Genomic DNA, 13,538 nt, shown 5'->3' on the forward strand with positions numbered 1-13,538 from the left:
GCATTAGCAACCTCTCATTCAAATAGGATCTGAGAACTTTATCACCAATACCATGTAAAAAGGGGAAAAAGGCAGGAGAAAAATCACTGCTGGCTAATCGTAGTTGTATAAAATACTGTAAGAACAGGAAACAGTAAGGAAATGAAAGAAAATGCACTCAAATACAAGTACTTGAATATCAATAACTATTCTGCAGGATGTTCAACAGGGGGCAGTCTCTCCAGTAACGCCAATGGGTATGGGAGTAAAGCATACATTTAGGGCCAGATCCACAGCCCCGCAGCGCAACGTAACTTAACAGATTTAAGTTACACTGCCGCAAATTTCCTAAGTTAGGTATCGATCCACAACACACTTACCTGGAAATTTGCGGCGGTGTAACTCAAATCCGTCCGGCGCAAGGCGTTCCTAATCTAATGGGGCGAGTCCCATTTAAATTAGGCGCGCCGGACGTACTGTGCATGCTTGTGACGCAAATTTCCCGACGTGCTTTGCGCGACGTGACGTCATTTTTTGATCGGCGCGTAGCGTATTTCCGTATTCCTGTACGGCTTACGCAATCGACGTAAAATTAAAAAATTCGACGCGGGAAGGACGGCCATACTTTACACACCAGTACGCCTGCTGTGTAAAAGTAGGGCTGCTTTACAAAAGTGTAACTAAGCGACGGGAAACTAACGTAGCGGCGACGTAGCGAACGCCAAAAAGCTTTGAGGATCGACGTAACTCCTCATTAGCATACCCGACGCATAATTTCGACGATGAATGCCCCCAGCGGCGGTCTCGGTACTGCATCTTAAGATCCGGCAGTGTAAAACTATTACACCTGCCGGATCTTCTGTCTATCTCTTGGAAACTGATTCTGTGGATCAGTTCCAAAGATAGAAACAGGGATACGCAGGCGGAACAGCAGATCCGCCTGCGTATCTCTTTTGAGGATCTGGCCCTTAATTTCTAGTTTTTCTTTAAAGAGCTATACAGTCTGAACAAATCTTCTGCATCTGACCAGTCCAGATGTACTGGGTGCCATGTCCCTTTCTGTTCTCAATAGTTCTGCTGCCTTTACAACACAACTGTATCCTATAATAATGTGGGAGAAACCACATCCTTACCACATCCTTAGGTGGTGAACCAGGATATTACCACTCCCAGAAGTCAGTTACCACTCAGTGGGTGCTTTAATTCACTATTGAATGGATCATTGGTGTGAGTAGCAGGAGGGGTGAATATTTATTGTCTTCTTAGCAGGGGGAACATTATCTTGAAGATTGATTTTAGTGATATGGTTAAGGCCCATTTTGCAGGGAAACCCTATTTAACCTCACACATGATGCTATAAGGCTAAGTACCAAAGTGATATAATGTTTGAGAAAGTTTTTTTCCAAAAAAGGGAAAGAAAAGGGGATAATTTGCAGTGCGTATTTTTGTAGGATGATAGTGATGAGAAAGCACAAATTCTTTGTTATAAAATTTGCAAAAAATACTTTATTCATTTAGAGATACAAAATATACAAAAAATTCTTAAAGATAAGTGGACAAACAGTTATTGAATTGATTCTGTGGGTTACAGGAAATATCATTCAGTTGAAATAAAGATGCAACTGGAAAGGAAATCGCATGGACCCTACATGTTTCGCGGACTTCCGCTTCTTCAGGGGAGGGAGCGATATCCAATCAGAATAAACAACTGAAAAAATATTCTTTCCCTTTTTTGGAAAAAACTTTCTCTACCTATTTGGGATTAGGTGCCTTTTTCTCTGGGTGAAACTATCTTTTCTGGACCATATCTATATGATATAATGTTTGTTCTATAATTATGTGTGACCCATGTTTGTCACAATGTGGATTAATAAAAGATTAATTAGATTGAGTTTGGCACACTCTTTTGAGTTTGACATACCTAGTCTACAGCCAGCTGGTTCAAATTTAAGGCAACCAATTAATATTCACATACATACTTTTCTGAGGATTCACAGTTTTAGTAACCCAGAGGGTTGAAATTATCAAATAAAATGTGGATTTGTTAAAATATGGGTGAAATTTGATGGAGGTAATAGCAGGAGTCCAATTATGTGTTTTTAAAATTAGGATATTACATTATGTGTTGCACTTAGCTGTAAATACAGTAGTTCTTATTAGTGCTCTTTTTTAAGGGATTAGTTAATGCAAAAGTGATATTTAAAATAAAGTTCATGAGTGCAAAAAAAGCTGCTGCTTTTAAAATCACCAATGAATGAAAATTAAAAAATGTATAAGGAAGTGCTTTAAATCATTATAAATCTACAGTATATCCCGATGATATACCTCTATATACAATGATTACATATAATAAAATCGTTGACAATTCACACATATATAGTTACATGATTGTAAATTAATTGTATAACAAAGGTAAAGTAAGTCCCAATGCAAAGTTAGTGATGTGTCAATCAAAAGGACCTCACTTTTTTGTTATATTAAGGAAAGTCAAACAGCGCTCAAATGATCCTTCCATAGGATAAAACTCAACTGGAGACAAAACCGTTTCTTGTAGACCAGAGTCTTGTTTATATTGTACGTCTGTAGTGCCTGTGTACTTTATGGTACTGGTGCTAGTTAAATTTGAGGGTAAGATCAGAGTGTAGTTAGACTCTCTGTCTCAACTTGGCTGTGCTGCGGGCTTATTCTGTTGTACTAGGGTGTTCTTCCAGCCCCGGTGCTGCAGGTGGCAGCAGTGGAGTCAAGGTTTGGGTGCTCTTTCCCAGCAGCCAATCAGGAGGATTTGACCTTGCTGTGCAGGCTGGGGAGGGGTATTTATGAGGCAGACGTCATTGGTTCTGGATCTTTTTCGTCCAGTGTGGCACCCACCTTTAGGGTGGCCACATCACGGCGCCCCGTCGTCATGGCCTAGCTGGCATGCGTGCCATGCAGTGTTTCTTGTTCTGGGGCCATGCTGGCTCGGAGCATCTGAACAGCGACGGGAACCCAGTGAGTGACTGGGTTCCCATCTTTTAGGATCCCAAGCTGTACTGCTGTTCGGTGGGGGGTCAGTCTGAGGAGCGCCATTGAGAGGCTGGCAGTCCAAAAGGGCCTGGACAAACCACTGGGGATCGAGGTAGCCAGACACTGAGGGATTGATCACCTGTCAGTCGGTACCTGGGCGACAAGTTGAAGGAGATCCAGGCGTAACTCATCAAAGGAGGGATATCTCCAAGAATTTAATCCAGAGAGGGCCTGTGGCAGAGGTATCTTTCTGAGGCTCACTGAGGAGGGTTTGTGGCAGAGACTTTTCCTCAGGTTCAAGTTCACCAAGGAGGGTCTGTGGCAGAGACTTCATCCTACAATTGTCCGAGTGATACTCCGGCTGCCAGGTCAGTGAGAGAGGCCTGTCCGGATGCACAAAGCCCACTCCGGCAGGAGTGGCGCAGAGAAGTGTTACGCTTGGGAGCAGGACTGTTTCCCTATCATCACGCCTGAATCTGCTATTCTCCCTTCTTCTTCAACTTTACTTTCCTCACCACAAGTTTACTGTTTTTACCCGGCTGGGTAATAAAGAGCACAGCAAAGATCACCTGTCGTGGACATTCCTGTGCCACCCAAACATCCAGCAGCTCCTCCAGGGGTAATGCTACACATCCATAGGAATAAAATAAATCCACAATAATGAAATACTGCTATGCAGTGCCGATCCTGACCTCCCTGGGGCCCTAAGCAAAATGACATGGCACATTAAAAATGAGAAGCGGGGGGCGCTGACGACAGTGACATGTCACATTAAAGAAAGTTGAGAAGCGGGGTTAGGGGGTGTTCTGCTGTCGGAAATGACATCTTACATTAAATTGAGAAGCAGGGGGTGCTGACTTCTTACCTCTTCTCCCATGCAGCCAGCGAGTTGAGAAGCGGGGTGGGGGGGCGAAAATGACTTCTCACCAGGCGGGGCCTCTAGTAATTTGGGGGGCCCTTCGCAGCTTTGCGGGGCCCTAAGCAGCTTGCATAGTGAGCCTATAGGGCGGATCGGATGTTTGCTTTATTGAATAAAATGATATGCACTCACATGATCCAAATGCAGAAAAGGCATAATAAAACCATATCCGTATGTACTGTACACTGCTATCAGACATAAAGACAGAACTCCAAAGCAATCCCTCAATATGTGTGGATGCGTATCTAGGGTGGGTCATTCTCTGAGCGCTGTTTGACCATCCCTAATGCTAGGGTCCAAAAAAAGGTGACATGCTTTTATTTGGGTGGTAATACCTGGGGATGTTTTGTTTTGACACTTCTGGTTGAAGATACAAGTTTCTTAATAGGCACATAAATGAACTTTGCATTGTGACCTATTTAACCTTTATTATATAATTTATTCATAATCATGTAACGATATATACAGTATATATATATATATATATATATATATATATATATATATACTGTATATATTGTTACATGATTATGAATAAATTGCAAGGTGCAAAGTTCATTTATGTGCCTATTAAGAAACTTTTATCTTCGAACAGAAGTGTCAAATACTTTTGGTGATATAGTGTATATATGTATGAAATGTCAAAGATTTTTTATTGCATATCTTCATTGTAAATAAAAGTATATCAGGATATAGATGTATAATTGTTTATGTCCTTCCTTATGAATTCTTTCAATTATTTGTTTGTTTTATACAGTATTCAGGGTACTCTGTAGTGAAACCCCCCTTCCATACCAACTCTGGTCCTCTCCTCAAAGTTTTGGGCATTCCAATCCACCTCGGTGTGTTTTGCCTCAAAATCAATAAAAATTCAACAGGGGTGGTGGGAACCCCTTGTAATGGTCACAGCAGATGTGCAGAGTTGGGAACGCAGTACATAGATCTCACTAGTACCTGAAAGATAGAAGAAGCTATCAGATCGTTTAACTGAAAAAGCAGTTTTGGTTGTAGTGACCTGTAATCCATGAGGAAGTTTGTATAAATCACGTTCACCTAAATGGCTGCTATGGATTACAGAATCTTTAACCCCTGACCCAGTCTTCCCTCACAGCAAATGTGGCCTACCATTACAACGTGACATGGCTAACAATACATCCTCTGCTTTGGTATGTCACCAAACCGCATTGCTGTGTGGGGTTATTAAAGTGCAAAAACTGAGGTGACTGGAATGTGTGTCACTGCATGCACAATCTAAACAAATATCTGATTGTAACAGTAAAAACAAAATACTGCTCACAATGGGCTGTTTTATGGCTTAGCTTAAAAGGAAAAGTTTTACAAAATGTATGTCTACTGTTAACGTGCAAAAGCCTTCTCCCATTTTTCTTGTCTTGTGACCACTGTCACCAAGACAGAAAGTGATGAGACTTTTAAAGCTGTCACTGCAACAGAAATAATGGGGAAACCTATTCCAGGAAGATAAATGTAAATTTTAGTCTTTGTGATCATTGCAGTGATTGCATAATTAATAATCTTCTTTCTCTGTATCTTAGTAAACTTCATGCCTTCATCTGGGACTCGGCAGTGCTGGAATTTGAGGCCTCTCAGAAGTGTGACTTGGTCACCACAGGAGAATTATTTTTCCGTTCTGGGTTTGGCATTGGTATGCGGAAGGACAGTCCGTGGAAACAAAATGTGTCACTGAACATTCTCAAGTATGTTACCATTGTTATTTCTACATTTTATTGGAGAAATTATGTAAACATCTCCGAGGCAGCCATTTTGTGGCTCTATTGAGCCAATCAGTTTGCTGGAAGTTTATGACGTCACTGAAATACTGCTCTAGCCTTTTTGTCTGTAGGCCATTTACTATTATTAGAAATGAAATAGAACAGGGGTCTCCAACCTCTCTAAACAAAGGGCTAGTTACTGCCCTTCAGACTCTGAGAGGGCCAGACTGTGGCCAGTGTGAGTAGAAAATGCCCTGACATCAATGGGAGTAAACAATGACAAACATTGGTAATAGTGGAAGGAATTTTGCCCAATTATTGTGCCTAATTGTTTGTATTAGTGCGAGGAATAGTGCCCCAAGGGCCAGATAAAGGCAAATATAGGACCACATTTGGCCCCCTGGACCTTAGTTTGGGGACCACTGAACTAGAAACTACAGAAATTTCCTGCACAGTTTGAATATTGATTTACCACAATGAAGGTGCATTTTTACTGTATATTGGAGTGTTGAATCTTAACGTTAAAGCGGTTGTATACCCGCAATGATTTTTTATTTTTTATTTTTTCACCAGAAAGGCAAAAGCCATAATGAGCTAGTATGCACCGCATACTAGGTCATTATGAAATACTTACCTCGAGACGAGGTGTAGAGAACTTACCTGGTCCACGCCGAGCAAGATATTCCCCTTGCAATGCGCCGCTGATTGCAGCGGCGCATGCGCATCGGGGAGCCTCTGCTAAAGGGCCGGCAGCCGCCGGACCTTGCCAGATTGAAGTCTCCCGCGCGCATGCGCGAGAGTGACGACATCGCCGCTCCAGCCAATCACAGCGCTGATTGAAGGAACTGGGGAGTTAATGTTTTGATAATTAACACTATCCTGTGCTGGCAGATATCATTATCAATTATAAATTAGATCTGTCCTAACAAAGAGTTAGAGCTTGGTTTCTGCATCATATATTACCCACATTGTAAACTTTGCATCGCCGTGTTTGTGATCACTGTACAATTTCTCATTGTACATTTTTTTTTTCCTGTATTCTATGTACCTTATTTTGAAGACAAATTCTCTGCTTCTGCTGTACCTTGCTGTGGCGAGGTACGTCATTTCCACATGCGCATTGGCTCCTAGGATAGGAGTCAATGGGCATCCTCCCTGTGATGGGGGGGGGGGGTCCGTGGAACTCAGAATCCCTTGGAAAGGTTGGGAAATCCTTGTTTCAGCTTCCCATGCACCTCTTATGTCTAAGTTACCCTGTGCCATCCCAGCCTACAGACGGCTGCTAGACTCTGCTCAGCGTAAGGGCTGGGCTTCCTTTGCCTGGGACTATCAGGAAATACCAGTTGACAACTCTGAAATCCTGGCTGAGTCAACAATGTGGCAGAGAAACACTGTGCTTTGCCAACCTGCCCCCGCAGCTATGGAGGCGGAGGTCTTATGGTGAATGCAGCAAGTGCTGACTGACCTTGATGATCCTGTTTCTGTATGGGATGATCTTGGATGGAGGAATGTGCCTGTCCAGCAGCATGCCAGAGAATCGGCAGTCGAAAATCTGGAGTGCAATCCCCAAAGCTGAAGTGCTGACAACAGGGCAGAGCTCTGATAACCTCTGCCCAGCACCGATAGCATCTTCTGGGTTCCATGGACAGGAGATAGTGAACCTCTATCCCCAGACACCAGTTGCAGAGACAGGGGATTTGATAGACTTTTCTGCTGAGGAAGAACAATCTAATGAGTCTCCAGCAGAAGAGCTGGTATCAGGGCCAAACTTCACTGTGCTCTGCCCAGCACCAGCAGCAGTATCTGTGGAGTTGCAAGGAACTTCCCTAGCTGAAGTGCTGGTCACCGGACAGAGGGTCCAAGACCTCTGCCCCACACCTGTGGCAATTCTGAAAGCTCAGGGTGAGAAGGTGGCGATCACTTCCCAGAAGCAGATACAGGGGGAGAAGGGAGAGGAGGTGTTTATTGTCCCTCCCCAACAGTCGGCCAGGGTGGAGAAAGCAGTCTTTCCTCCCCAGCAAAGATCAGTGCACCTGGGAGACAGTACCATAGACATGTCGTCCCAGCAGCCAGATGAGGGAACGGAAAAGGAGGCAGCCAGCTCACCTCCCCAATGGCAGCTACACAGTTTGCACCTATAACAGCTTCAACTCTTCTGGGAAGGCTGTCCACAAGGTTCAGGAGTGTGTCTATGAGAATGTTTGACCATTCTTCCAGAAGTGCATTTGTGAGGTCAGGCACTGATGTGGACGAGTAAACGTGTAAATAGGGGTGTAACTGAATGTTCTTCCCTACCTGCGCAAAATTGTGATTTATATTAATATTAGTTTAGGGGCTGCTCGTTGTGAGGTTGAAACCTATTCAGTGAAAATTAGTGATGAACAGAACCGTGCACCCTGTAATTAGAAGTAAAGTGCAATATGCAATATCAAAAAACAACCACTGGGTGTCCACAGTAAGTGAATTTTACAAAATGTGTTATACAAATTCAAGTACAGATAAATAAATATGCATTGAGATTGCCATCTAGTGTCTCCAGTGGCAGATAGTCAAAAAAGTGTCCAATAAACTCATTCAGATGTGCAATAATAGTCCATAAAAAAATTTCACCAACACCGATCATTCAGCCTACTCACCAGATTTTCATGATCACCATTACAGAAGTAATATACAGCATATGGATACTTGATGTTCCCATTGTCCGTCTCAGTGACTTAGCAATAAAGGGCCAGATTCACAAAAGGGATACGACGGCGTTTCTCCAGATACGCCGTTGTATCCCTGTTTCTATCTATGCGACTGATTCATAGAATCAGTTACGCATAGATATCCATAAGATCCGACAGGTGTAATAGTTTTACACTGTCGGATCTTAGGATGCAGTACCGCGGCCGCTGCTGGGGGGAGTTTGTGTCGTAAACCAGCGTCGGGTATGCAAATTAGGAGTTACAGCGATCCACAAAGCTTTTTCCCATCGTTACGTCGCCGCGAGTGTTAGTTTGCCGTTGCAAAGATAGGGCACCTTTTACAAAGTGGAAAATTACTCCACCATGTAAAAGTATACCCGTCTTTCCCGCGTCGCTTTTGAATTTTTTTTACATTTTTTCTTTTTCCCGGCGCAAGTCTTTTTTTCACGTCGCGATTCACAAAGCGTCGGCGCGTCGTAATTTCGCGCAAAGCACGTCGGGAAATTTGCGTCGGGAGCATGCGCAGTACGTCCGGCGTGGGAGCGCGCCTAATTTAAATGGTACCCGCCCCATTTGAATTGGCCCGCCTTGCGCCGGACGGATTTACGATACACCGCCGCAAATTTCCAGGTAAGTGCTTTGTGGATCGGGCACTTAGACAGAAAATTTGCGGCGGTGTAACTTAAATCAGTTACGTTACGCTGCGCCCGGGCTACGTGAATCTGGCCCAAAGACTCCAGGACCACATAGGAAAAACACGCACAGGATTCCTGCTTCCACTTTTTTTCTTTTTAACATTTGTATACTTTTAAAGTGGATTGTTAGCAATTATTTTTAATAAAAGGCCTACATACTTCACCATGGCAGAATGTTTCCTTTCTGTATCCTTCCATTGACATTCGGAGATCCTGTGGGTGTTTTTCCTATGTGGTCCTGGAGTCTTTATCGCTGAGTCACTGAGATGAACAACGGGAACATCTAGTATCCATATGCTGTATATGACTTCTGTAATGGAGGCCATGTAAATCTGGTGAATAGGCATTTGATTGGTGTTGGTGGAGGAATAAATTCAGTCACTTGATTGTCGGATACATGAGATCATTGCACCTTTGGAAATCACTTGAAGAAAGTATTTTTTTTTTTTGGACTATTATTAAACATTTGAATTCGTTTTTTAAACACTGTTTTTGACTAAATGCCACTCACTGGAGACACTAGGATGCAATCTCAATGCATATTTATTTATCTGCACTTTATGAATTTGTATAACACATTGTGCAAATTTCCCCTTAATGGGGACACCTAGTGGTTGTTTTTTGATATTGCTTATTGCATTTTATTGTATATCTAATAGCAGGTTGCGCTGTTCATCACTAATTTTCACTGATGTGGACTAGAAGGCCTGGCTCACAGTCTCCGCTCTAATTCATCCCAACGTTTTTCAGGTAGAGGTAAGGACTCTGTGCAGCCCAGTCAAGTTTCTCCACCCCAAACTCACTCATCCATGTCTTTATGAACCTTGCTTTGTGCACTGGTCCAAATCATTTGGTGGAGAGGAGGTTATGGTGTGTGGTTGTTTTTCATGCGCCGTCCGTGTACATATCCCAGTGTGCTTTGCTCTAAATGACGTCGCAAGGACGTCATTGGTTTCAACGGGAACGGAAATTACGTCCATCCGTATTCGCGAACGACTTACGCAAACGACGTAAAATTTCAAAACTCGGCGCGGGAACGACAGCCATACTTAACATTAGCTACGCCTCATATAGCAGGGGTAACTATACGCCAGAAAAAGCCGAACGCAAACGACGTAAAAAAAAAGCGCCGGGCGGTCGTTCGTTTCTGAATCGGCGTAACTCCTAATTTGCATAATCGTTGCATAAACAAAGGGAAGCGTCACCTAGCGGACAGCGTCAGATTGCAGCCTAAGATCCGACGGTGTAAGTCACTTACACCTGGCGGATCTTAGGGAGATCTATGCGTAACCTGATTCTATACGCCGTCGTATCTTCTTTATGAATCCGGCCCCATGTGTGTGTAAAGGCAGGCGTCCCAATACTTTTGGTAATATAGTGTATATAGCTAAAATACCATTGAAAGTGGAAAAGATGGTACTATATCTCACGTGTTGAGGTATAGAAGACAAAATGGATGTCTCCATTTAACAAAGCAGGTTTACTTTTACTATTGAGACATTTTCAAATTTCGAGTTTCTGATGTACTATAAAAAAGAAAAGCCCCAGAGCTAAACGTCTGAAAACAATAGGTAAAAATCACGATGAAAGCTTCTCTGTACCTGCTACACATTTATATACAATAGCATTATGTAACAATGACATTTCAACTTCAAGTAGTGCAAAGGTATTGTATGTTCTGTGTCACGTAAAAGGCAGATTGGAACTATGTGATGATTTTATCTCGCCATAGAAGCTGGATTAATGATTAAGAAATGTCATTGGTACTGACTGATTATACAGTACACAGTTTCTTAGATAAACCAAAGAGCTTTATTACTGTTGGTTGTGTTGCACTAGAGCGCCTCTTATGTTTATTCTTCAAAACTGTAAATAAACCTACAATCAAGAAAGCAGGCATCTGGGCAAATGTGAAAAATGATGTTCAAATACATTTCCAGCTTCAAGCTTTTTTTTTTTAGAAAAGACAAAAAAGGGATCAACTTGATGAAAATCATCTGATCAATATATGTTAAAGTTTCAAAAAAGCCTTTTAGATATAGTTTTTAATTATATGTCCAAGGGGATAGTCCTATTTTACTATATATTAGATATGCAGGGTCTGCTTGCTGCTTTTGGGTCTGCACTGCATGTTCAGACTTTACTGCTCCTATTCAAGACTGAGTTAAGCTTGCCATGCACTGTTCCATTAATTAAGACCTGTTGCCATTTGCCCACATCAACCAATCAGATTTAGATCAAATTACAACTGGTTCCTTGGTATTTAAAAAGATGAATCTAATGACCCTGAATGACACAGACATTTGTATTATATTAGTCTGTGCAATACCAATGAGCTTCAAATATCATAGAGTGAGCAGAGGCTTGTCTTGCATAAGTTGTCAATGTTAAACTGTCTATTGAGACTTACTTTTTAATGTTTTCCCTATCAGGTTTTAAAGCGTAATTCCAGTTTTTAGCTTTTGATGGAGAAAGGAAAAGTTCAAATTTCTGTCAGTTTCTTGTTTCTTTCTGTGATCCCTAGGAGAGCTTTTCTCTTGCTTCCTGTCCCTGTGACACCGGCCAAGAAGTGAGGCAGAATTTGCCCAGCAAGGACACCAACGAACATTAGAATCTGACAGAGGGTTCGAACCTTTCCCTGATTTATCAACAACAAAATGTTTTAGTTTTTTAGGCTTTAACTAATCAGAAAGTATGGTTTAATAGTCTGAGCCCTAAAACATTTTTTCCTACTAATATGTTTCTGTTATAGGAAATTTGCAAAAAGTTTATTTGCTGATTTGCTTTCACAGAGTTGATCTCATCTCATGTACGTTCTAGAATAGCACAGTCTGAATCAAGACCTGAAGCCTTTCCAGTGATGCTATCTGACATGTCTAGAATTCATTTTAATTTTTTTATTCTCTAGATCTCATGAGAATGGTTTCATGGAAGATCTTGATAAGACCTGGGTTAGATATCAGGAATGCGATTCTCGCAGCAATGCCCCAGCTACGCTTACGTTTGAGAATATGGCAGGTAAGCACTGTGGTTGTAATTGTTCACCAGAGTTACCGTTAATGTATATCACTCACCATAACATTTCTTTAGTTTTGAATAGAGGATGAAAGTGTTAGGCCCAGGGCTTTTTTTCTCAGACAATAGGTGCAGGAACTCACCTTTTCCGAGTCACTTGTTTTCTCCGCCCCTACCCACCTCCGAGCAACGTCCCTTAGTTCCATCACCTACCTACCTTCCAGTACCGCCCCTTTTAGACAATACAGAACCAAGTATCATTTTGTTGTGCTAAGTAATTTGTATGAAATTTGGTTTCCCCTTCAGCCAGCAACAATAGATCCCCCTAACAATGTACCACCCACAACAAAATCCCCCCTCCAGCAACAATAGACTCGCGGCAGCTTCAACAGATCTCCGCACAGCCAGCATTAATAGACTCTCTGGCAGCTATCAACAATAGACCCCTCCTCCAACAGTAGATCTCCTTCAGCAACAACTGACTCCCCAGCAACAATAGGTCCCCCACCAGCAGTGAGCATCAATACCCTGCAGCACACCACAGCACCCCTTGACATTACATACAGTCAGTCCAGGAGGTGCCGGAACTGCGTTCCCCCGTGTTCCCGCTGAAAAAAAAGCCCTGGTTAGGCCCCTTTCACACACCTGGACCATTTGTCTGTTTTTCATCTATCCACTGACGGATGAAAAACAGACATCAATCCATCTCTATAGAAAAACAGTTGTAAATGGATGATCATCCATTTACATCTGTTTACATCCGCTTCCGTCAACATACGTTTTTGGAACAGATCAAACCCTTATTGTTTTCCGTAAAAAAAACGGAATCGGACAAAAAACGGATGTAAATGAAAAAATGGTCCATGTTTGCATGATAAAATGGCTCCAGGGCTTCAAGTGGTTGAGGACTCTAGCTGGCAGATCTAAAAAAAACTCATGTAAAAGTGGATAAAAAAAAACAATGAAAAACTGATGTAAACTTCACCCATTCTTTCTTTGAAAAACTGTGCCTGAACTGATCAAATGTGTGAAAGGGGTCTTATAAACTCCCTCAAGTTTTTAAAATGAAACCGTTATCACTAAAACGGATGTCCCCGTTAGAAAATTTCCCTAATATTCCTGTTCCTGTGACAGATGACAAATTTGGGATTTACAATAACTTTCTTCCTAGTGACAATGCTCACTGGAATAAATACAGAGGGTGAATTTCCTTGGCAGCAGAAGGCAGCAAACATATGACATAAGTTCACTTCTAACCATTCCAAAAACAAAAAATCTGATCCCTAGAGGCAATTGGATATTCCCTGGATTAACTTTACCTATAAATGTTAGTATACAGTTATATTATGCCCATTTAGGAAAGAATCCAGGCCTTTTTTAAAAGCAATCTGAGCTGGCCAGAACCACCTCCTGAGGGTGTATATTCCATATTTTCACTTACTGTGAAGTTACCTTTCTGTAGTTGGAGAATACATCTCCTTTCCCCTAGACGTAAAGAGTGCTCCCTTGT

The 13,538-nt window shown here is 42.1% G+C and overlaps 1 protein-coding gene across 9 annotated transcripts in view; it reads left to right on the forward strand.

Annotated features, from left to right (window-relative positions):
- Positions 1–13,538, forward strand: part of GRIN1 (glutamate ionotropic receptor NMDA type subunit 1) — a 121,458-nt gene that overhangs the window by 90,871 nt on the left and 17,049 nt on the right. For all 9 annotated transcript variants that reach the window (XM_040324383.1, XM_040324384.1, XM_040324385.1 and 6 more), the window contains 2 exons: positions 5,455–5,616; positions 11,922–12,031. In XM_040324383.1, coding sequence (XP_040180317.1) covers positions 5,455–5,616; positions 11,922–12,031 — 272 coding nt within the window. The remainder of the gene's footprint in view (positions 1–5,454; positions 5,617–11,921; positions 12,032–13,538) is intronic.

The sequence above is a fragment of the Rana temporaria genome, chromosome 9 (assembly GCF_905171775.1).
Source record: "Rana temporaria chromosome 9, aRanTem1.1, whole genome shotgun sequence".
NCBI classification, from domain to species: Eukaryota; Metazoa; Chordata; class Amphibia; order Anura; family Ranidae; genus Rana; species Rana temporaria.